General features: G+C 46.0%; 1 protein-coding gene across 2 annotated transcripts; it reads right to left on the bottom strand.

Moving 5' to 3' along the window:
- Positions 1–321: 321 nt before the first annotated feature.
- On the bottom strand, positions 322–14,349 carry LOC103365252 (flocculation protein FLO11-like). 2 transcript variants are annotated; one of them, XM_008292652.1, is made up of 5 exons: positions 14,200–14,349; positions 10,255–10,876; positions 9,973–10,134; positions 9,378–9,582; positions 322–8,956 (listed from the first exon to the last, which is right to left on the bottom strand). In XM_008292652.1, the coding sequence occupies exons 2-5, from the start codon at positions 10,397–10,399 to the stop codon at positions 6,997–6,999; spliced, it is 2,472 nt and encodes an 823-aa protein (XP_008290874.1). In that variant the 5' UTR covers positions 10,400–10,876; positions 14,200–14,349; the 3' UTR covers positions 322–6,996. The 2 variants fall into 2 exon arrangements, with proteins under 2 accessions (XP_008290874.1, XP_008290875.1); XM_008292653.1 differs by having other exon boundaries at positions 10,255–10,871.
- Between the last annotated feature and the right edge of the window lie 7,855 nt (positions 14,350–22,204).

The following is a 22,204-nucleotide window of genomic DNA, read 5'->3' as shown; positions in this document are numbered from 1 at the left end:
TAAGAACCAGCTAGCATGAGTGTGCTAGCTTTCTTATTAAATACAACAACCTTTTGTATGTTGTAAATTAACAAGCACACTGTTAACTGCTAATGCTAGGCTAAACTTAAGCTGCGCTACACTTCAAGCTAATGCTAATTTCAAAGCTTTGATTCAAAATTTTAGGCCATTTATGACAAATCATGGAAACTATCCGGTGAATTAATTACCACCGTCGTTAACTGTTGTTGCAGGGGGCGTAATCTTCATTATGACCGGTGTCTGATCAACAAACACTGATTGATCTGTTGAACGTGGCTCTGCTGCACAAACAGACACAGGTTTGCGATTTGACAGTTTTATTCAGTATAGTTTCACACACTTTTAGAACAGGCTGGTTTAGTTAGGTCACACGCACATACATCCACACACACACACACACACTAACTATTAATTTAGTAATACTAATAATTAGCATCGTCTTCATCATAATATTAAGGGGTTTTAACGACTAATCTCTTCTCTGCTTCCTCGGACTTCTCCGACAGAAACCTCATGCAAACAGGGAGGACAGGAGAGAAGAACATGGTGTAGACAGAGGGAAGGTTTTAGTAAATTAAAAGAATGTGCCGAACACCACAGGTGGAGCTGATCAAAGAGCCGAAAATGAAGTTTGATCCAAATCGCGAGTTTCACCGGAGTCATGCTTCAGGGTCAAGATAAGGTTTAAATAAGACTAAGGCTTGTCTTCCAGCCGATCTCGCGGTGGATCTCCACTTACAAAAGCAAACCTTTGTGCAGCCGATGTAAGACTGGCTGACATGACCAACAACTAGTTGCCCCAAGTGGCCACCAGTTGCAAACCTTCAGCAACGTTCTGGCAACAGTGAGAAGTCTCCCACCACTAACAAACATGTTCATTGGCGGTTTGCCACAACAGCTTGCTGGCAGGACTTCTAGTGACCGTCTAGTAACTACCGAGCTATTAGTTTGCCTTCGATAGCGTCGCTGGCGACATCGGCACCTCCCAAGGCTTCTGCAAGGCAGTTGTAGTCAAACTTTGGTAGTTTTCCCACAAATTTGCAGCAAGGTCATATTTTCTTTCTTTTTATTTTTTATGTTTATTTTCGGACATTTTCACTGGTGATCGATAGAGACGGCGGGGCACTGTCGAGGAAAGCAGCGAGGACCAGGTTTATCCAGAAAATCGAGCTGGAAACTCGCTGCATGAAGAACGTCTGAGTCGATTCCCATTCGTCCACGTCATGGTGATCCTGGGAGCTTCAGTGGAAAGCAGCTGGACTCTTGTTTCAGAAGTACCTTCACTTCTAACCGACTGATGAGGACTTTGAGGTGTTTTAGTCACTCCAGCTCACGGCTAGATCTGAAGAAGCCTCTTGGACGAGAAGTGAAACGTCTTCAAGAACCTGAAATAGAAGTCCAGTTGCTTTCTGCTGAAGCTCCTTGTGCTCATGTTTCATGTGACATTTAGCGATCAAGGTCATGTTGTTGCATCCAAATTAGACTTGCGACAGACATCTGACTAAGTTTGTGGAAAACTTCTGGCAGATATGTTTAAGGTTTGCTAGAATGTTGGCATATTTTATGGTGTTTTTATAAGATTTCAAAGTTGATTTACGTGCTTTTTTTCTCCGGTGTTTGCACCATCGTCTCTCAACAGGAAAGCAGTGGAGGTCTGACTTCCTCTCCAGCCCACTGCAGGTTTGCCACAAATAAACTCTGTCTGACAACATGACTCGGTGCAAATTTGAGGCCACATTTCCAAAGTGCAACTACAACTGTTTGCGAGAAATCTACAATTTTTGAAATGGTGACGAGAACCTACAGCTGTGCAGTAAAGACAGAAGTTTTCTTTTCTGTGTCCTGTTCCGATGGTTCAGGGTGAGCAGAACCTCAGTGGATCACCTATTTACTCCAGACTTTTAAGTGGCGGACCTGATCTCTCATTGGGGGCGATCATCCTGTGCAGCTTAACTTCTGACCCGTCAATGAGAATCCAGTCGGAGTGAAACTCTTCGGTCAGAGAGGACTGTGATGAAAATCAAGTTCTGCTTAAACATCTCAACGAAAAGACAGAAAGACAGTGGTTTCCAAAGGTTATCCAGTCCTGCAATCGGCCTCACACAGAGGGAGACCATTCGCGCTTTACCAGTCATCTGGTTGAAGACTTTGCCACCAGAACATCTTCACTGTCAAGTTCAAGTGGGAACTGAGACTCCAACCTGGTTCCTCACTGGACCCACTGAGCTACATAGAAACTTCGGCAGGAAATATGCTTGCTTTTAACTCTGCGTCTGCGTGTCCTACAGTTTGCGCTCATCCTCAGAAGCTGATGATAAAGAAAATATTCCGTAAACTTCCTAAAGTGTTTGTTCAGCTCAGTGCTGTCTGATTCTCTGGTGGCCTCTTCGCGAATCCTCCAGTAAAAAGGGAAATGCGTTAACGATTACATTCATGACATTGCTGGTCGTCGACGTGAATGCGTGAAGTTAAAAGCTAAGTGTATCTCCGGCCTAACGAATTGGGTTTTTCCAACCTCTATACGAAGGTCCATGGCGGTCGTCCACCGGCTCAGATTTTGTTCAGAGTTTGTTTGTTATCTGGAACCCAGAACCAAGTTCTGTAAAATATTTCAGCCGAATTTTGAGAATTTCATTTGAATGTCCCCCTCAAAAAACATCTCATTTTAATCCATTTCAAGCATTCAGTATCTCCACATATACAACTCCCATCGTAATGACATTTGGTGAGAACATGGACGAAGTTGTTCCAGCTGATGTAAATGACTGTTTATCTGCAGCAGAGGACATTTTTTAATCACTGGTCCTTGAAAGTGGACAAAAGTGAGTGTATTCACATCAGTTTTTGTCTCCTACCAATGAGTACACACCACCTTTTGTTAAAATAGCACAAAAAAAACAAACCTGGACCTCGTCTTGCCAAACTTGCAACACATCAGATTCTGCTGATGTTGGAGCCGTAAAAGAAATATGGATCCATCCATACATATACACACTTTCAGGATCTTTTTGGGGTCCCAGTACCACCCTCATCTAAAGAAACTGCACCTTCTTTTCATTTTCAAGGGCCAACAATTAAAAAGGTGTCCTCTGCTGGATCCATTTGGTCATTCTGATGTGCTGTAAACTGCTCTGTCTGCTTTCTAGGCTGTGGGAGTTTTATTTCTGGAGGTTTTGAACCCCCAGACTGGCTTCACAGGCAAGATGTCTGTTAAGGGTGAAACTGCAAAAGTTCACAGGTCTGAAAACACATGAAATTCTCAAAATCTTAAATTAGTTTTGGGTCTGATTTAAAAAAAGAAGAAGAAAACTACAAACTAAATCTTGAGCGGTGCAGCAACATATGCTGAATTCTGTTGGATCTGACGCCTCCAGAGAACAGACGGGACCTTCGTCACTTGAGCTTGACAGTGGTTTAGAAGCGCCAACCAGTTACTAAAACCACCGCTTCTCTCTCTGATCACAAATCCTTCATTGGTCTGTTTAGAAGTCACCAAAGGCAGAAGTAATTTCTGGCCAGATTCCTGTCACTCTCATTTCTCGGTACCTTGAAGGTCTTTGGACCTCAGAGCTGCACATCCTTTGGAAACCTGAGCTACAGACAGATTTCAGACATAACTTCTCCAGTCACTCTGCTCAAAAGTCCACATTCACACACAGAGCAAGAACAGCTCTATCTAATGCTAAGTAGTAACAGTTGTCAAGTAGAAATGGCACTCTGTAACCATGGAGATATATAACCTTATTAGTTTAGGTAAACAAAAAACACCATCAACCACAACATCAACCACAACATCGATGGCTCGGTGTCACCCTTGAGCTTTCCGGAGAAGGTTCCTCGAGCCTCTACGACCTCTTCAAAGACGTCATCGGATAATCAGCTTGAGCTGAAAAACCAGACGCCTGTGAATTTATCCAAGCGCACATGAATCCAGTCTCAGTTTCCAAGTTGAGTACCAAGAGGTCTGAAATAGAAATGGTCTGCTCTGTCACGTCCCTCCAATGGCAGGACAATGCTTTTGTCAGAATAATTAGCTTTGTCCATCACGGGCATCCGTCAAGAAAGTTGTACACGATGTGGCAATGCAGCATGGTCACAGGGTTTAAGACTCAGTCAACCACAATTTCCAATCGAGAGAAGATGCCCCACGTCTTTACCCTCTGAGACGATCATCTGCTGGTACAGTCCACTAAAGATTCTGACTTTTCCAACAGGCTGCAAAGTCTCTGCACATTTGTGAAACTTTCCGACACAGCTTACATTAACAGCTGCAAAAACAAGTGCACTTTGTGGGAGCAGGTGTACGAAAAACTAAGAGGCATCTCACCTTTGTGCTCCAACCAGTTTCTTTGATGCGAGATAACAAGGTGACTAAATGTCATTTCGTTTCGTTCACTTTGACCCGACGCTTCACAAATGCGATGGCACGCCTCCGTCAAGCTTGTTGGAGATCAACGTCCTGCTCGTGTTGGGTGAAAACCTCCAAGAAAAAGGTTTGTTCTGAAGTTTGCGTAAACCCTAGTCCAAACGGTTTCAGAGTTTTTACCCAACAATGACATGACTTCACCATCAAGCCGTTTTTAAGCCATTTTTTCCGGGGGTTACGTCCACACAGACTCTTGCTGATGAAAAATATTGCTATTCACTAATTTTAGATTCTACGGTGATTTGAAAAGCACCAGCTTGTACTATACAAATCTTATTAACTCTGCATCATTGACAAAATATACTCTACCTTCATGTCTTTCTGTCACAAAATATTAACACTGACACGCCTACTGAGCTCACAGCGTACGAAACATCAACATGTTAAATGACGGTCTTCACATAAATCCCCGTCTTTCCCAGTTTCATTTTTGAAGGCCTGAACACGTCTCGACTTTTTGGGTGAATCTGACATGGTCATAAAAAGGAGAGGTGTCTATGAATGGAGAGATGCACAAAGCAAAAGGCAGCGTTTCATTGTTTAGACCGGCTCTGTGGTGTTTATTGTTTCATCTCAGAGAAAGAGGCAGAGACGGGAATGATGACGTCTTCTGTCTCTACTCTGTTTGGTGCATTGTTTCTGTCTAAAAGTGCCCATTGTTTGCTTGTATTCCCGTCAGAGCTTTTTCTCTGCACAGGAAGCCAACCGATCCATCCACCCCGAACTCTTCAGCACAGAATGAGTCGAACCGGGAGAGGAATCTGAAAACGACCCACCTAATTCCGCTCTCCTGACAGAGTTCTCCATCAAAACGTCCCCTTAATGAATGAATCAGTCTTCCCTCTGTCAGTTAGCGTGAATCATCCTCCTACATCTGCCTCTCTTCAAGTCCAAAACAGCCAATCTGTCCACGGCACATTTCCAAACCTCCGTCATCGCACAAGACAAGCGAGGTGTCTCCGGGTAAATGTTCAACTATTTTAAGTTCTTAGTTTCTTGACGAATGAAAGAAAGCGTCACTTCTGTAAGGGGCGACCATGTTCGCCATCTTCATGCGACGTTTACGTCACGTTGGACAGAAGGCTCCCATGTTTACGGCTTGTCAGGGTTCGTTGGATCCGTTGCATGGTTAACGCTGCGCTTGCTTTGTGGATGCATATCTGCAATTAAGTATTTGTGCTGTCCCCAATTGTTTTGCATTATCGTGAGAATTATTTCCATTTATATGCTGAAAAACAGCTGGATGCCAAGTTTTACTGTTTCCGTGTTGCCCAACGGCGTTGTCAGTAACCGACTCCATTTTGATGAGCGTCTATTTGTAGAGGATGTAGCTGCTGTGGGCACGTTTTGGTTTCCAGTCAAATAAAAAAGGAGAGACCAACAAACTAGATGTGATTTGTCAGATTTGCATTAAAAAATGTGATGTTCAAAGACACTAATAACACGAATCTAAAACTAGCAAAGGCATGAAATGAACAGAATTACATTGAAATGATTTGCGTGATAATTATTCATTAATTAAAATTTCACAGTTGTGACAGCCACAGCTTCTGTTGCACTAACCAACAGCTGTTTAAATCCAATTGGAATATTACTGAGCATGGAAATATGACTTGTTAGCAAGCTCATAATTACCAGTAGTTTCAGTTAAATGTATGCAGTGGATTTTTGAGGCTGGGGTGTCTGCAAGCTAAAAAAAAAAAAACAGCTTTTGACTGCCGAGAAATGCAGCAATGTCCTAGCAAAAGGTGGAGGGGATAAAACTGCTATGGATGCAAACAATGCAGATTAAAGGTGGTAAAAAAAGATCAGAACTGACAGCCACAATATCCTGACATTTACTTTCTCGCGTAGGTCAAAACACCATAACCACAAGCCAACATTTCAGTCGATCTTTCCTTTGTGTGAAATGTAACGTGTGGAGTGATTTTAAATGTTATGTGTGAATGAGAATTAATTCAACACATTAAATTCACTCCTACTGTACTGTACAGAGCATTTACTACATTTATTGTGTGTCGGTTGTGCATGTTCTGCCAGATGGATTTTGCATTCTCTACTTGTAGAGATTCGGAGAAACGACGATTCGCTCACAAGACTAAACAAAAGCAGCGTTGGCTGTAAAGCACCGACTCGACGACATTTACTTTGACTATTACTGGATGGATCTGCAGACACTTTGGGACAAGCTGGTAACTGCTCTTAGCCTTCAGTAAAGATTTAGACATTCTTCATAAATAGACAACTCTCCAACTTGATGAAATGGACGTCCTAATTTTCCTTGAAATTTTACAAGCTAGCTGCAGCGCAGCAGTTCCTAAACACGTCTCCAGTACTTTCAATGTCGAATAAACCGTGTCATAATGCTTCCTGATGACTCTCTCTCTATAAACTATGTGATACCTTTGGGGGTATACTAATGCCACCTGACTCCATCACAATCACAATCTTTTCTGTGGTTACAGAAAATCAGTTTTAAGTGCCATCAATCACGTCATGTTTAACTCTTGTCTGGATGGCACAAGGTTTGATCCGCCCATTTATGTCAATCACACCGTCTCCATGACAATCACGACTTTGCCGCTGTCCTCGGATGTTGGCGTGGCGGTGGTGGTACACAGTGCGAGTCCTTCCCCGGTGGTCATCTGACCTCTCACAGGACAGTCCATGCTGTCATGGAGATCAGTGTTTCCACCCCCTTTTTTATCATGCTCCCCTCCTCCTCCTATCCTGCCTTCCTCCTTCCTTTCCCCCTCTTCCTCCTCGTCCTCGTCCTCCACCCGACACCTGCACACCTCGATCCCAGAGTCACCGGTAAGTCGCCGATGCCTGTACTGGCTCTCATCAGCTCCCATGTCTTCATCTTCATCCTCGTCGTTCTCCTTCTCCTCCTGCTCCTCGTCTTCGTCCTCCCAGCAGGGAGGTCCTGGTTCAAAGACATCCACGCAGGGAGAGAAGAGAGTCTGTTTTGGTGGGGACTGAGTGGCCCGAGGCGAGGGGGAGAGGGAGGATGCATGGCCAGAAGAAGATCCACCTTTGTCGGACTGGTGCAGAGCAGTGAGGGGGTCCAGGAGTAAAGCTGGTGCAGGGAGGGAGGTGGAGGACAAGGATTGAAGGGAGGGTGGGGAAGGAGGGGAGGTAAGGGATGGGGGTGAGGATGGGGAGACGGCTGCAGAGGGCGACTGAGAATTAGCAAGAGATAATTCAGACTCTATGTTTATGGCTGGGCAGAAGAGAGATGTGGACCCAGGTTTAGAGAAGGTGAGAACTGGGGTAGGGGTGGACAGAGATCCTGATCCAGAGCATAATCCAGACCCAGAACCAGAACTTATACCAGCCTCGACATCTGAAGGCAATGGAAGGATAAGGTCTGATGATTGAGCATGGACTGGAGAAAGACCTGAACGGTCTGCCACTACAGGCGAATCTAGACAAGATACAAGAACAGCAACAGATCCTGAGTGTTGTGACGTCTCTGGACTGGGAGGAGAATGGACGAAACCTGATCCACATGACAGTTGTAGATTCCGAGCTAATATGGGTGAAGTGGGTGCTGCTGCATCTAGGTTAAGATCTGAATGTGCAGATTTTGGAGTTAGGTTAGGGTTACTTATGGAGTCTGCGTTGGTTTTCGGTTGTGGGTTTGGAACCAGGATCTGGTTTAAAGGTGCTGGATCTGAAGCTTGGATATGAACTGAGGGCAATGATTCTGGTTCTTGATCTGGAGTAAGCTTTGAAGGTGCCGGAATTGGCATAAGGCTAAGACTTGGGTCCAGCATGGGGAGACCATCAGAACCTGTTATCAGGGCCAAAGTTCTTCCAACATCTGGAGACGGTACTGAGGCTGGGCTACAAGGAACAGTGGATGTGTCCAAAGTTCTTGATAATTTAAGGGTTTCTAGGGCTTCAGGAGCTTTAGGGCTGAGAGAACCGCTACCTGTTGGGGTAGGAGGCCCTGACATTGAGGTGGTCTTGGGGGCAGGGATGGTTGCTGGACCCTCAGTGCTTATTATCTGGATGGAGGGGAGAGTTGTGTCAACAGCATTTGGACTTGGGAGCGTACTTAAGCTACAGGCGCTAACTGTCGGGGTACATGGTGCTATGTCCAACTGTTCCATTGTGGGAGATGTCGTTCCAACAGGAAGGGTCAACTCGGGACCAGGTGAGGGCGGAGGCTGGGGGGAGGCTGCCCTGGTAATAACCGCCACAGTAACAGTCTGGTTGGGAACAGATGAGTCCGTGGCAATGGGTTCCTGAGCTCCAGCAGCATCTGCATCGTCAATGTCAACAGCCACTGTGGCGGCCCTTGTCTCCGAGGCAAGTCGAGCCTCATTTACCTCCAAACGGGTAGCAGCGGCAGTGATGGTCTCCATGGTGACATCAAGGGTGAGGGGCGTGGCCTCGCTGGGTGTGGAGGCGTGGCTTGTGTCTGTCTCATACGTGACTGGTGCTGACAGAGAGGAGCTACATGGAGAGGAGGGGCAGCAGGAGTCACAGGAACAACTGGAGCTGAAGGAAAGATGCACATGTAGGTTTTAGTGGTGGAGCCCCTTACTGTTTAACAATGCAGAGACCAAAAGAGGCGGGCACTTTTGTGTTGGCAAGCAAGGAGTATTGTGGGTATTTAGCAAGTACAGGAGCACCATGACAAAGTCTTTTCTGAGGCTTACTGACGTCAAGCCAGTGCACACGGGTCAGGTTTAGCTAAGATACACTAGGACAGGGATTTAATATTCCAGTGACATACGAAGTGGTAGACTTTGTGGCGTGTTACAAAAATCAGCATACCTACTGCTATCAAAAATGGCTGCGTTCGGCCCCTCGTAAATGTAGTAAACAGCAGCAAAATGCAGTAATAGTTGTAAAGTCTCAATGGCATTCACAGTAGTTTTACCAATGGAGGTGTTGCTAACGGTCGCAGCGGTGTTACCTGTTGTCGGAGCTGAGGGAGGAGGGCCCATCGCTGAGCGGCCGGTGCAGCAGCGGGCCATGCTGCGTCAGCAGGTGGGGGTCGGCGGTGCGCGGGGGCTGCGGGTAGCGAGGGGTGGTGAACACGGAGCTGTAGGGAGGCGGAGGGGTGGAGGGCTGAGCCGCCACCTCCTCATACGACGGCAGCTTCAGCGACGCCAGGAAACCTAAAAATGAAGAGGGGAGCAAGGTTAGAGCAAAGCAACCCAAAGATTCTTGTTTTTAATTAACTTCATTAGTAGAGAAGTGCCAGGAATCAAGTGGGAACGACGGGCTATGAGGTCGATCATGTTCAGTGCTAATTTAGTGATTTATTGAAAACCTTTCACACCCCAGTACCGGTGCTCAGTTTCAGCCCAGGCCCAGCCTAGTTTCCATTCTGACACTCAGTTTTATCCCCAAACCCAGTTTTGGCTCTGATGCCCAGTTTAGCATGTAATGACAGTCTATCACGTGTCGGGAACAGCTGAGTAGACGACAACATCTGTCAACTGAATGACTGTCAAACATCGCTCACTTCTGACTGATGCTAGTTCAACTGTGAGACGGAGTCTTACTGAGGTCCAGCATGGAGGACGGGTAGGAGTTGGCTCCATGGTAGGCCAGCAGGCTGATCTCTCTCTGCCTCTGTTGCTGCTGGACTCGTAGTTTGGCTCTTCGGTGTCGGTAGGCGCAGCAGCAGCTGAACAGGATGAGTACAGTCCACAGCAGCCAGAACCCTGAACCCACACATAGTGAGACAGACGTTACTGAGACACACCTGCCTCTAATTATTAGTCTATGCTGAAGGCAGCCCCAGTGTAATGTAAACCATATTCCATTCCACTCATCCAACTTACACCAGAGTTCGTAGTAGTAGGTGCAGCAGCCGGTCTCTCCACAGCAATGTCCCGTCTCGCACAGGTATCCACCATTAGCGTTGGCCCCAGGGCAGTACCGCGGTCTCCCCAGCAGGGGCAGGCTGCCACCGGAGTGGTACTCCATCGCACCCCTGCTCCGCCCACGCTCAGCCCCGCGCCACCGCTGCCTGCTCGCTGCTAACTACAGTTAGCTGCTGATCTCTAGATCGAGGTCGCAGTCCAGCTACATTTTTAGCTAATCTGTTCTCAGACTGAATTTCCCTTCTAAAGAGTTTGTTTTGGTTTGTTCGGTAGCTGTTAGCCGCTAACTGCAGGCAGTTTCAAAATGAAGGTAATTACATTTTCAGCACAGGTGAAACAGCTGTGTAGCAGCTGCTAGCCTGCAACTTTCAGCGTCATTTTTTCTGACAAAAACCCGCTGAGTTCATCACCAAGCATGGGGGGGGGGGGAGGGAGAGTCTGTTTCATTCATGCACGGCGACAGGATAGCGCCCCCTACAGCTGGTTTCACTGCACCTCAGCGAACAACCAAACTAATCCCTGCAGCTGTAGCAGCGGCTGGTAGGGCGAGACGGGATGCTGGCCAATAGGAGGTCCTAAACTGGAGAGAGAGAAAACACAATAGTTTATTGATAAACAGCACAACAGCACGTCACACAGCTGCAGCATCCACGACTGCAGACCTGCTTGATATTCATCACTGCACCGACTCAAACCACAACTGACACAAAGCTGCCACTCTGTCCATGACACACACAAGTTTGTGCCTCTGTACATGTGAGGACCATCACTGACATGATGCACTAATGGGAGCAGGTGTAGATTTCACGGAGGATGCACAAGAAAACAATAAACTTTGTCTGCATTTTTTAACTGTTAACTACAGATATTATACCTCCTTTGTTAACATACAGATATCAACTGGTAGAATCACAGACAAAAAGAAGTTGATTTACAAAAACAGGCTCAAACTGTAAATAATCCACACTAAAAATCTGTATTTCATAAATAGTAATGTGTTCTTGTTTGGTACTTAACATTTTATGATATTTAAATTGGGAAAAAAATATTCTTATTATACAAACATTCTTATTATATTTTATTTTTTAAATGTAATGTTTTTAAATGCTGTAAAGCACTTTGTGTTGTTGTTGTTGCACATGAAAAGTGCAAATAAAATTTGATTGATTGATTGATTGAAACATTTTATATTTATGGTCATTTATTTTTTGGAAAAAAGAGTAGAACAAAGATGGGGAAATGGTAAAACACTTTTTTCTTGTTATTTTACATATTTCCCAATTTTGATCACAGAAAAAAAGACTTAGATATAGATATAAAAGAAGCAAAACAAACAAAAACAGGCTATGACTAAAAATTGTCCACATCAAAAATCTGTATTTTACAAACAGTAATGCGTACTTTTATAATACGTGACCATAAAATCACCCTGTTTAACTGTAAATCCTCTAAAAATATAATTACTACAAAGGTATTTGCTGTTATTTAAAATTTTAAAAAATGTGTTAAGGACTGAAAAAAATGTTTAAAATGTTAACTACTGTGTCATGGATTTTTACCTTGATTGTTAAATTACAGATAATATGTAGGAAAATCACAGGAAATGATTGATTGTGTGATAATTATTCAACACATGCAATTGTGCTTAAAGCTGTGTTTTATTAAATCTGTGAAAATGTCAATATTCACACAAGTTGCTGAAAAACTTTTTGAGTCACCATTATTTGTGTGCAAGTGTTGCTTGTAAAGTCAACTGACACTCCAAATTAAATTATTACCCAACAACACCTAAAGGAAGAGAATTGACAAGAAGGCGGCCATCTTTCACAACACAGCAGAGACCCGTCGCTAAACGGCTTGGAACCAGCAGAACAGCACAAAATGACTCCACCAAGAACCACAAAGAAAAGGCAGAAAACGGTGCTCACAGTAACTGTCTAATAACTGTTTCCGAAGCTTTACATCCAAAATTACAGCCTTTAAAATTTGCAAATTGTATTGCTTGAAATTTGAAAACCAGCTCATGTTCAGCCCAATGCCCAAATCTAATACAAGCCCCATTACAGCTCCCATAAAGTCATACAGCGCACCATGACCGCCACACCAGCCCCTTCTGGCCACATAGGGCGCCCCACTCCATGAGCATCTTTGCCCATCTGGACCTCCAGAATCGAGGAACGCCACTGCCAACTGTAAAGTCTCACTGAGATGCTAACGTAAATATTTCTTTAACTAACATTTTTTCCCCCCATATCGCTACATAACATCGTGAAGTTAGCGGTTTTTGGCACCAGTCATTGGTCGGACACACAGGACTACAGTTTTATGAAATGGTGGCTCAATTCGTTTAAGCAAGAGCGTTTTCAAAGAGCCGGTGATCACAGAACAAACAGGTGATTTATACACCGTGCAAAGTTTCAATACAGCAGCACCTGAGGAGAAAACACCAGCACTCTTCTGCAACCACCTGAAAAAGGCAAAACCACCATTAAGCGTTGGCTTTAGCAGGGAGGGCTTAATAATATTCTTTTGTCCTTGAAGCTGCTGAAAACACTTGAGCCAAACATTATCTGCCTGCTACCGTAGCGTTTCCATGATAGAAGTGTTTGAGAAAACATTCGGGATGCAACCTGGGCTGATTCTCCTGTGATCAAGAGTTTCTGTGTGTGTGCATCGGCCTTGTTGGGACGGTTCCTTGTCTATAAATAAGTGTGCTTCTGCCACTGTTTTCTTTGCGTATGCTTTGTTTGTATTTTGCTTTGTGGATGATCAAGTTTTAAAGGCTCCTAATCTGATTCAAATTGTTTAAGATCTAGTTTTTGCAAACACCAAGTCCCAGTCTGATACTTTTTTCCTGGCTAACACACACTTCAGGTATTGTAGATCATGGGCAGTACCTGGTTGTGCCACCAGGAGCATCGTCCTGTCTCATACTGTAGAGGAGGGGCCGGCAAGCAGACAGCACAGTGAGAGTTTAGCTAGTAAAGGGGCATTACGACAAAGTATTCCACGATGCTTCATGATCTCAGACTACACGTACATGGGACACACGTAAACTTTAGCATATTTCACGTTTGGTGCCTGTGGCTTTAAACGGGACAAATGCCCACTTTGCTCCATTTGCATTAAAGATAAATTCACTATTGATTGAAATGTTCAAATGACAACATCTATGACAGCAGACGATGCAAATGACTGAGACCAACCAGCTAAAGGACTCCCTGACTGAACCCCCGTCATGTGGCATGTTTGACCTGTTGCAGAGAAACTATCGATCTGGATTCATCAGTGGACAAACCGTCACCGGTGGAAGTGACGGCCCCACAACCAGCCGACACCAGGCGCCTTGGTGCCACTGTTTGGGGCGCCTCGGCCACCTGTCACCCGCTGGAGGTCCGACACCGACACGTCCCGCTCTGCAGGACTGTCCTGAGCGCGTGGGCGTTACTGCTCATGGCGGGCCCCACACTGGCACACACACACACACACACACACACACACACACACACTGCTGCAGAGTTCAACCGGGCTCACGGAACCGGGAAGAGTTCCTCACCGGGCCAGGTTCTGGCTGCATGCTGCAGTGCTGCACACACACACACACACACACACACACACACACACACACACACATACACACACACACACACACACACACACACACACACACATACACACACACACAGCTCGGTAAAACATGACGGCTGACGGTCAGTGAACGCAGCACACTGAGGCCATATGTGTTGTTGTTGTTGTTGTTGTTGTTGTTGTTGTGTTGTTGTTGTCTCCCGGCGGTGCTGTGAGTGTAGCGTCTGTATGAAGTGTGTCCAGAGCCCGCAGACGGAGCCTCCGGCCCCGTTCACGGTGAAAGCCCCGGTAGCCAATAAACAAAAACAACCGTACCGCTCCATCCATCCGTCCGTCCTCCTCCGTGTCGCTCCGCGGGCCTCGCCGCTGCCGTCGTCGGTGTGCTTACGGTCGGTGTGCCGGGGTGTCGGTGCTCGGTACCGTCGGGGCCTCCTCTCTCCGTCTCTCCGGTCCCCCGCCTCCTCGCTCTCCCTCCTCGGTGCGACCCTCCGCCAGCCCCGCCGCCATCAGCGCAGCGGCACGTCAAGCCAGCGCGGCGCGGCACGACGCTTCTGCCGCGTTCGCTCCGCTGTTTTCAAAATAAAAGCCCGTCTGGAGGCGACAGGCGCAGGTGAACCGTTTGGGAGCAAATACTCAGTGAAAAAGGTCATTTAGTTAGAGGTAGATCACATCTGCACGGTAAATATGACCGTGAGGCCTTAACCTTAATGTTAAACTCATTGATAGTCCGTTTATCCGACAGCTCGTCGTCTCGCTGAGGTTTGGACCGAACTGGTTTTTCTTCTGGTTTGGGAACAGATTTTATTTTTCCACCAGTTTGTGAGCTGCTTGCGGACAAAGTCTTGGAAGGTTTTTGTGCGTTTTTAAAGAGTTTTCAAACTGCTTCTGAAACAGGTTTTCAACTGGTTTGTTCTGGTTGTGGACCAGGTCTGTTGGACGGGCTCTGGTTTTGGACTAGTTCTGGGCCACTTTTCGTCCGGTTTTAGAATGTTCTAAACTGGTTTGAGAACAGGTTTTGGACTAGTTTTGGACTTTCTTTGTTCATTCATTTGTTTTGTTTTTCCTTTTGGATCTTGGACGGGTCAGTCAGAATAAACTCGTCTGTAAGGCCACAGCTTGAATCGTGGTTTGATGTGTTCCCTCTGTGCTGGATTTGGTTGCGTTAAATGTGGTCTAAATAAAAGCTTCCTTTATTGGACGGGTCACACAGGTGTGTTTGTTCTGTACACACAACCTGCTTGGTTTTATATCAGATCTATGCTGATGGGTGAATAAAACAATGTGAACGTAGCAAAGCTGAGAAATGCGACGTTTTCCCTGCAAACCTTTATTTTGTGAAGATCCAACAACTCGAGCTGCAGCCGGAAGTTGTGTGTGTTTGGCTGAACTTGACCAGACAGCAGCAGCCCTGCAGCAGAGTCCTGCTTTATTCTGATCTGCTGTTATTATGGGATGTTTCAGACTCACCGTGAAGCAGCTTCAGCCCGTAAAACGTGAATTATCTGCGCCGCCGCTTCACCGGGACGAGCCGCTGCTCATAAATCCTGGCAGCGGAATTAAAAAAATAAAAAGGCGATTATGGATTCTCATGACGGACGCACTGGCCTCTGATTGGCCCGAGGTGGCGGGCTGCGGGCCAATCAGCAGGAGGGAGGCTGCTGCTCCTAGCAACAAGCCAGAACTTTGAATTTAAAGTATATATATTCTTTTTTTACATTTTTTATAGAGGTGCTGAAACAGGAAGAAAGAAAAAAAAAAAAGCTGCTGGAAGCCAGAGCGGCTGGGAGCTTCTCCTGAAGCAGCTCCGGGTTTAAACCCAGCTGGTTCTGGTCAGAGTTCTGGCTGAGACTCTGGGTTTAGCTCGGTTCTGTACATGATCATGGATGACTTCAGACTGCTTTTGGACGACGTTCTGTTCTGGTTTTATACTGAGCCTTGGCCCGGTTTGGGACCGGTTATGGACTAGTTTCATACTTAATCTTGAACTGGTTTTGGACTAGTTTTTGGACCACACTTAGACATGTTCTGGACCGTTCTCAGACTGGTTGTGGACTGGTTTTGAAAATGCTTTTGGACTGCGTTCTGTACTGGTTTTACACTGAGCCTTGGCCCGGTCTGGGACTGGTTATGGTCTGGGTTGAAACTATTTTGGGACCGGTTATGGACCAGTTTCATACTTAATCTTGAACTGGTTTTGGACTTGGGCTTCTTGTCCATCACTGACACACCCCACAACTGCAGAGTAATCAGAGTACTTCTGCAGATGACAGGACTCAGAGCTGTCCTGGAAGTCTGAGGTGTACAGTGTGAAGAGGAACGGTGAGAGTACAGTTCAGCTCATGATGATGACGTGTTGCTGATTCAACCTGTCAGAACTGGCCGTGACGCTCACTAGAGGTCCTAAACATTTATATTGATGCACACAAGCATCAAAAACCAGGACAGGAATGCACAGACTTCAACACACACATGTGTCAAGAACGAGGACGGTTGGGTTCATCAGTCCAGGACCAGCTGTTGCTCCGACTGAAACAAACGTCCCAGACGAGTGAAGTCTGGATGTGATCACGTTTAAACGTTCACGTCTTCAGCGTTAGACCTGATCTGCTCTCAGTGGGATGCTCCTGGAGAACACCTCTTCTTCTCTGGGCGGGTCGACACCCTCAGAGCCTGAATCTGGTCCAAGAGAGAAAACAGGAGAACGTTTCCATTTGCTGCTGAGTGTCGGCAGTTCCAGGTTGCAGCCAGCAGGTGGCAGCAGGCGGCCTCACCTGTCCAGCAGCTTAGTGGAACCAGAACAACAAAGACGGAGAGAGAACTCAGAGACGTCTTCTGTCAGCAGAACTCAGTCAGAACCACAGAAACCAGGAAACAAAACAACAACATTTACCAAACCTGGAAAAGAAAAGAAAAGAAAAGAAAAGAAAAGAAAAGAAAAGAAAAGAGTTCTACCTTCAGACTGGGAATGTTCCAGAGGTCCAGGTCCTTGAAGTCCACAGAGGAGGGTCCACATTGATCACTTTAATGGAGTTTTTCCATCATTTCTGAGCCTCAGAACTTCATCAGAACAGCAGATAGACACATGACATTTAGGAGGAAGAACACATCTGGGTTCTGCTAGAACCTGACACCAGATCAGTTCTACATCCATCCAGGTGTCTCGGTCTGAACCCTGGACCTGGTTCTGTTCATGTCCTCTGTCAGCAGCTGCTAGCATCAGTATTATGGGATGGATCATAGTGGTACCAGTTTAATGTCTATGACATGGAGTCATAGAAACAATCAGTGGTACCCTGGATGTGGTTCTGGTTCTGATCAGTCACCAGAGGAAACTTTACAAAGTGCATTCTGGGTAAACGTTCCAGGCTCATATCAGCGTGTGTGATGGTGGTTGGTCAGAACCAGTTCTAGTCAATGGAAGGACCGGTTGACCTCCAGAACCCACCAGAACCATCTACATTATTCATGATATATTGTGTTGAACTTATTCCTTCATGTGTTTTGCAGACGTCCAACATAAAGTACCGTAGAACCAGACATGAGCGTGATGAGCTGGTTCTGGTGCTGAACTTTAAATTCTAAAACCTGGTGTCGGTGTTTGGCAGGAACCAGGATCCTGTTGTGGAGCTTCAGTCGCTACCACACGGGCCAGGTCTGCTGGTTCTGGCGTTGACCCACATCTGGCCTCCACGCTGACATGCCTGCAGCAGCAGCTGGCCTCCCGCCGGCCCACGTCTCCTCAGAACACCTTCCTCGGCAGCATTCCTCAGCGTTTCTCAGAAACACTGATTTTCCTGATCCGTTGCCACATTTTTGCTGTTTCGCAACGACGGCGCCGGTTCCCACGTCCACCGCTCGCACGTGGAACCGGAGAACGTTTGATTTCAAACCCCAAAAAAAGTTTAGACTCTTTGCACCAAACGGGAGGAAGTTTGTTGCTCCGCCATCAGAGCGGACGCCAGGAAACCTTCAGAGGTTCTGGTCCGACCAATCAGCGACGCCAACTCAGTGTCAGAAACAGCAGAACGACAGAAACGGGTCAGAACAGAACAGAGGGTTCTTTCCATCCAACTGAGCAGAACCTTGGCCACAACCAGCTCAATGTTCTGGACACTCTGTGGTCGGGCTCTCTGTTGGCCGAGCCGTCTCTTTAGAACCGGTTTATCAGTCAAACTGACCCGTACGGTGTCGACCCAACCGGCTGAGACGCCTGTTTTCTCTCTTTGTGTTGTTTCATCTGTCTGCTGTGGTTTTTTTGTGTCTCTCGTCTTGAACAGGTTTTCTCTGCGGTTCTGGTTCAGTCCGACCCACAGAACCGCCCTGCTGCTGCTGCTCTGTTTGAACAGCGCTGGTTCAGATATGATTTCAGCTCCTCCGGGCGTGAAGGCCGTAAAACTGTTTTCCTGCTTGAAAATTCTTCACATTCAGTGACCGAGCTGAGAAACGCCTGGAGGCCAGATGACTGTAAAACCTCGTCAGAGGACATTTTCCAGAGACTCTGGTGATAATTACACGTTTGACCGCCGACGTTCACGTCAGAGACACGCGCAGCGCAAACACGTGAAGCATCCGTTAGCCGTCCGTCTAATTAGAAAACAGCTTCAGAGTTTAAATCGATCCTTCCACCGCCTCGAACCAGAAACACATCCAGGATACCGACGGTTCACTGTGATCCATCCCATAATACTGAGGCTCACATGGCGCCACACGCTGTACGCAGTGACAGAAAACATTGAAAATATCTCAAAGTTCTTCTAGATTTTGCCAAATTGACGAAATTCTGTTTGAAATTACTAAAAAAAAAAAAAAGTCTCAAAATCGTCTCCAGTCAAGAACAATTCGAGATGAACCAACATTTATGTAAAAAAGCTCCAAACTCACCAAAACAACAAAGTTCAGAAGGACATGAAACTGGTCAACGTCATTTAAGACTCATAGAAACCGACGGTGCTGAACAGAACCAGGTCCAGTGTTCAGACCGGGGCACCTGGACGGATGTAGAACTGGGTTTTGTCATTTTGTACATTTTTTTGTCTCGTTTCATGTCGTTCGTGTCATTCTTTGTCATTTCTTTTCTTACTTTTTGTAATTTCTGCATCATTTTTCCCTTTTTTTCATCGTCTCTCTTTCCTTTGTCTTGTTTCGTGACGTCCGTCTCATTGTTTTGTCTTTTAATCTCTCATTTTTGTCATTTTCTAATCGTTGTGTCTCTGTTTGTTTTGTCTTGCTGGTTGCTTGATGTCGTTTTGATCAGAAGCCAGGTCCGGTGTTCAGACTGCGACACCTGGATGGACGTAGAACTGATCTGGTGTCAGTTTTCAACAGGACCTGAACCTGTCCATGACGGATGAGTCGCTGTCAGCTGGGACGTGATTGGTCCATCCGAGCGGAGCCGGCGGCGCTCCTGGTCTCGTCCTGTGTGTCGTCTGTACGTGAAACTAATTCCAGGTGTCCGATGTGACGAAGGGCCGTCACATGTCGCCGCTGACAGCCGACTTATGCAAGAGTCCCGGTGTTCAGCGTGAGAACCTCCAACACCGGCCCGGTGGCAAAACAACAAGAACATAATCCTCAAAGTGACAGGGCAGGAAAATCCAGTGGTGTGACGAGGACGGGAGGTCGTGAAATGTGAAAACTGCAGCTATGAAGGCAATCTGAGCCTCCAGGAGCTCCGACCGAGTTCCTGTCAGTGATCAGCTTCAGGTGTTCATCACCTGGAACATGTATGATTGTAACTGCAACCTCCTCAGAACATCTGGTTCTGTGGCTTTATCTGCTGATCTACCTTCACACTGTGACTGTCCCAGAGCTCCAGGTCCGTGTTTGGTGTGACTGTAAGCAAATGTCGAGTCATTGTGGAGATCCTACAGACATTTGGAAAAGTCTGAAGGACACGTTTTGATTGGTTGGAATTTTGGGCGTTTTTGGTCAAATTTCAAATCGTTCAGTGGAAGTTTCCAAACGTTGTGGACATTTTATTTTAGCCCGTTTTGACTCGTTGAAGCAGTTTAGAACCTTCAGCCTGTAACAGATTCTTTCCTTTCTGAAGTTAATTTAATTTATTAAATCATCTCGCGATCGGGATTTCAGGATGTTTAAAACTGCAACCAGATCAGTTCCACGTCCGTCCAGAGTCCTGCACTGTGAAGCGGGTTATGGAGGTCTAACGCTGGGGGTGGACGTCTCCACGGTAACCGATGCTACCTGAGATCAGACGGTCAGAGGAGATCAGAGGTTTGAAACCATCTCACTGCTCCGTGTCTTTGCTTTAAAGCGCTGAAGCCTCACAGCCGACTGCTGACCTCATGACAGTCAACAAACCTGTTTATCAGTCTGAAGTACGAGTTTATGTTTGTTCTCACGACACCTGTAACCCTCCCGCCGTAAACACTGTATGAATAAATAAATACAGGCAACGAGGAAACACCAGAGTCTGAACGACGAAGAGAAGTCAATGAGTCAGCAGGTCTGCTGAGCCTAAAGTCAGAGATTCAAGTGTCACCAAGAAGCCTCTATTGTAACCTGCTAGGTCTCCGTGGTAACTGATGCTGCGCAGCTAGGTCTCCGTGGTAACTGATGCTGCCGAGCCAGGTCTCCATGGTAACTGATGCTGCGGAGCCAGGAGGCCATGGAAGCCTGGTTAAGCCTGGTTTGGTAAAACCTTTAATCTGTACAGAACCTCGGACTCTTGTCAGCTTTATCGACCAACAAACAGGGAGAAGATGAGGGCTGAGAACTCCATCGTCAGACAGCTCAGTGGATAAACGTTGAACAAAGTACCTGTAGACAGAACAGATGCTCCAGACATAACACATTTCCACCATGAAAGGCACCAACTGCAGGACTTGAGTTGGCTGACTGATTAATTCGTGCACTTGTCTGGACGTCACAGGAGCTGCCATCAGAAGACATTGGGTCCCGTTGCTCGCCTCAGATCGGTGCTGCTGCTCCACAGGTGTTCCTCGAAGGCAGAAACAGGACACGTCGCTGAACTTGACAGCTCCCTGCTCGGCCACATTGCAGCCCCGGGCCCCGAGGCGATACAGCGAGGGAGGACTCCTGGGCGTGGGCGGCCGCCAGGAGGCACATAAAGCCGGCGGCGGCAGCGGCGGCGTCCACACAGAGACACGGCGGCGGACCGAGCTGTGGGACGGCCGCAGCATCACCTGAGCCTTCGTCGCCATCGTCCTCCGTCACCGCTGCAGAAGGTGAGACGAGTCAGCTTCACGGCTCACATCACAGCGCTCGAGTTCTCGTGGAAGCATTCGGTGAGTTTCAGCTTCAAAAGTCGTGGAGCTGAAGGCCACGGTGACGCCGATGATCCGAACATCCAGTAAAAGAATGGTAAAAACCTGGAAGCTAGGGGCCAGAAAAGCACGTTCAATAACGGCGAAACGCTGTAACTTCTAAAAAACTGCAAAATAGCGACGAACAGAGCAGAAAATATCCGTCAAATAATGATGTTTATGTGATTTAAACGCAGCAAACTCTGTAATTTTACAGCCAAGCCGGAAAGATCAGCATTTAGAGAAGAGATTCTTGACATTCCTGCTTTGTGCTTCAGTCAACATTTACATGAACAGTTTGTCTCTGGGAATTTTACTGATTTTTATTTATAATTTAGCAAAAATCAATAAAATAACAGTAACTTGTTAAAAAGAATTACAGTTCCATGTTTTATATAAATACTGATTTACTGTTGAGTGGCTTCAGAGTCAGAGGGTTCTAGTAAAAAGTTCCACCGCTGTCATAAATTAGTTTGAAAAGCAGCCACATTCTGACAGTAGTGAACTGATTTTACAAAATAAAAGACGAGTGAATTGTTCAAAAATTTAAAAAAAGAAAAGAAAAAAGAAGGAATTACAGTTTAAAAATAGAGATTTCTAAAGTGGACATAACTGTTTTTTTTTGTTTTTTTGTTGTTTTTTGTACAGTCAACATGTAAATGAATAGTTTGTTTCTGAGATTTTTACGTGTTATTATTTATAATTTAGTAAAAATCAATGAAATAACATTTAATTGTCAAGAATTACAGTTATCTCGTTTTCTGTTGAGCGGATGGTGACTTCATGTGTCAGAGGCTTGTAGACGGAACACAGTACGGCTGGAAAGGAGCCAAATCCTACATTGATTTTACAAAATAAATGGTGGGTGAAAAAACAACATAACAGAGGGAAGTAGACTTTAAAAAAAGAGATTTTACTACCTTTTACTACTCCCGTCAAAGCTAACGTTAGCCACACTACTACGGCTACTACCGTCAAAGCTAACGCTAGCCACACTACTACTGCTACAACCGTCAAAGCTAGCGTTAGCCACA

The sequence above is a fragment of the Stegastes partitus genome, unplaced genomic scaffold, assembly GCF_000690725.1.
Source record: "Stegastes partitus isolate 25-593 unplaced genomic scaffold, Stegastes_partitus-1.0.2 Scaffold823, whole genome shotgun sequence".
NCBI classification, from domain to species: domain Eukaryota; kingdom Metazoa; phylum Chordata; class Actinopteri; family Pomacentridae; genus Stegastes; species Stegastes partitus.
The sequence above is the reverse complement of the archived record's forward strand: the minus strand, read 5'-3'. Positions and strand labels throughout refer to the sequence as shown.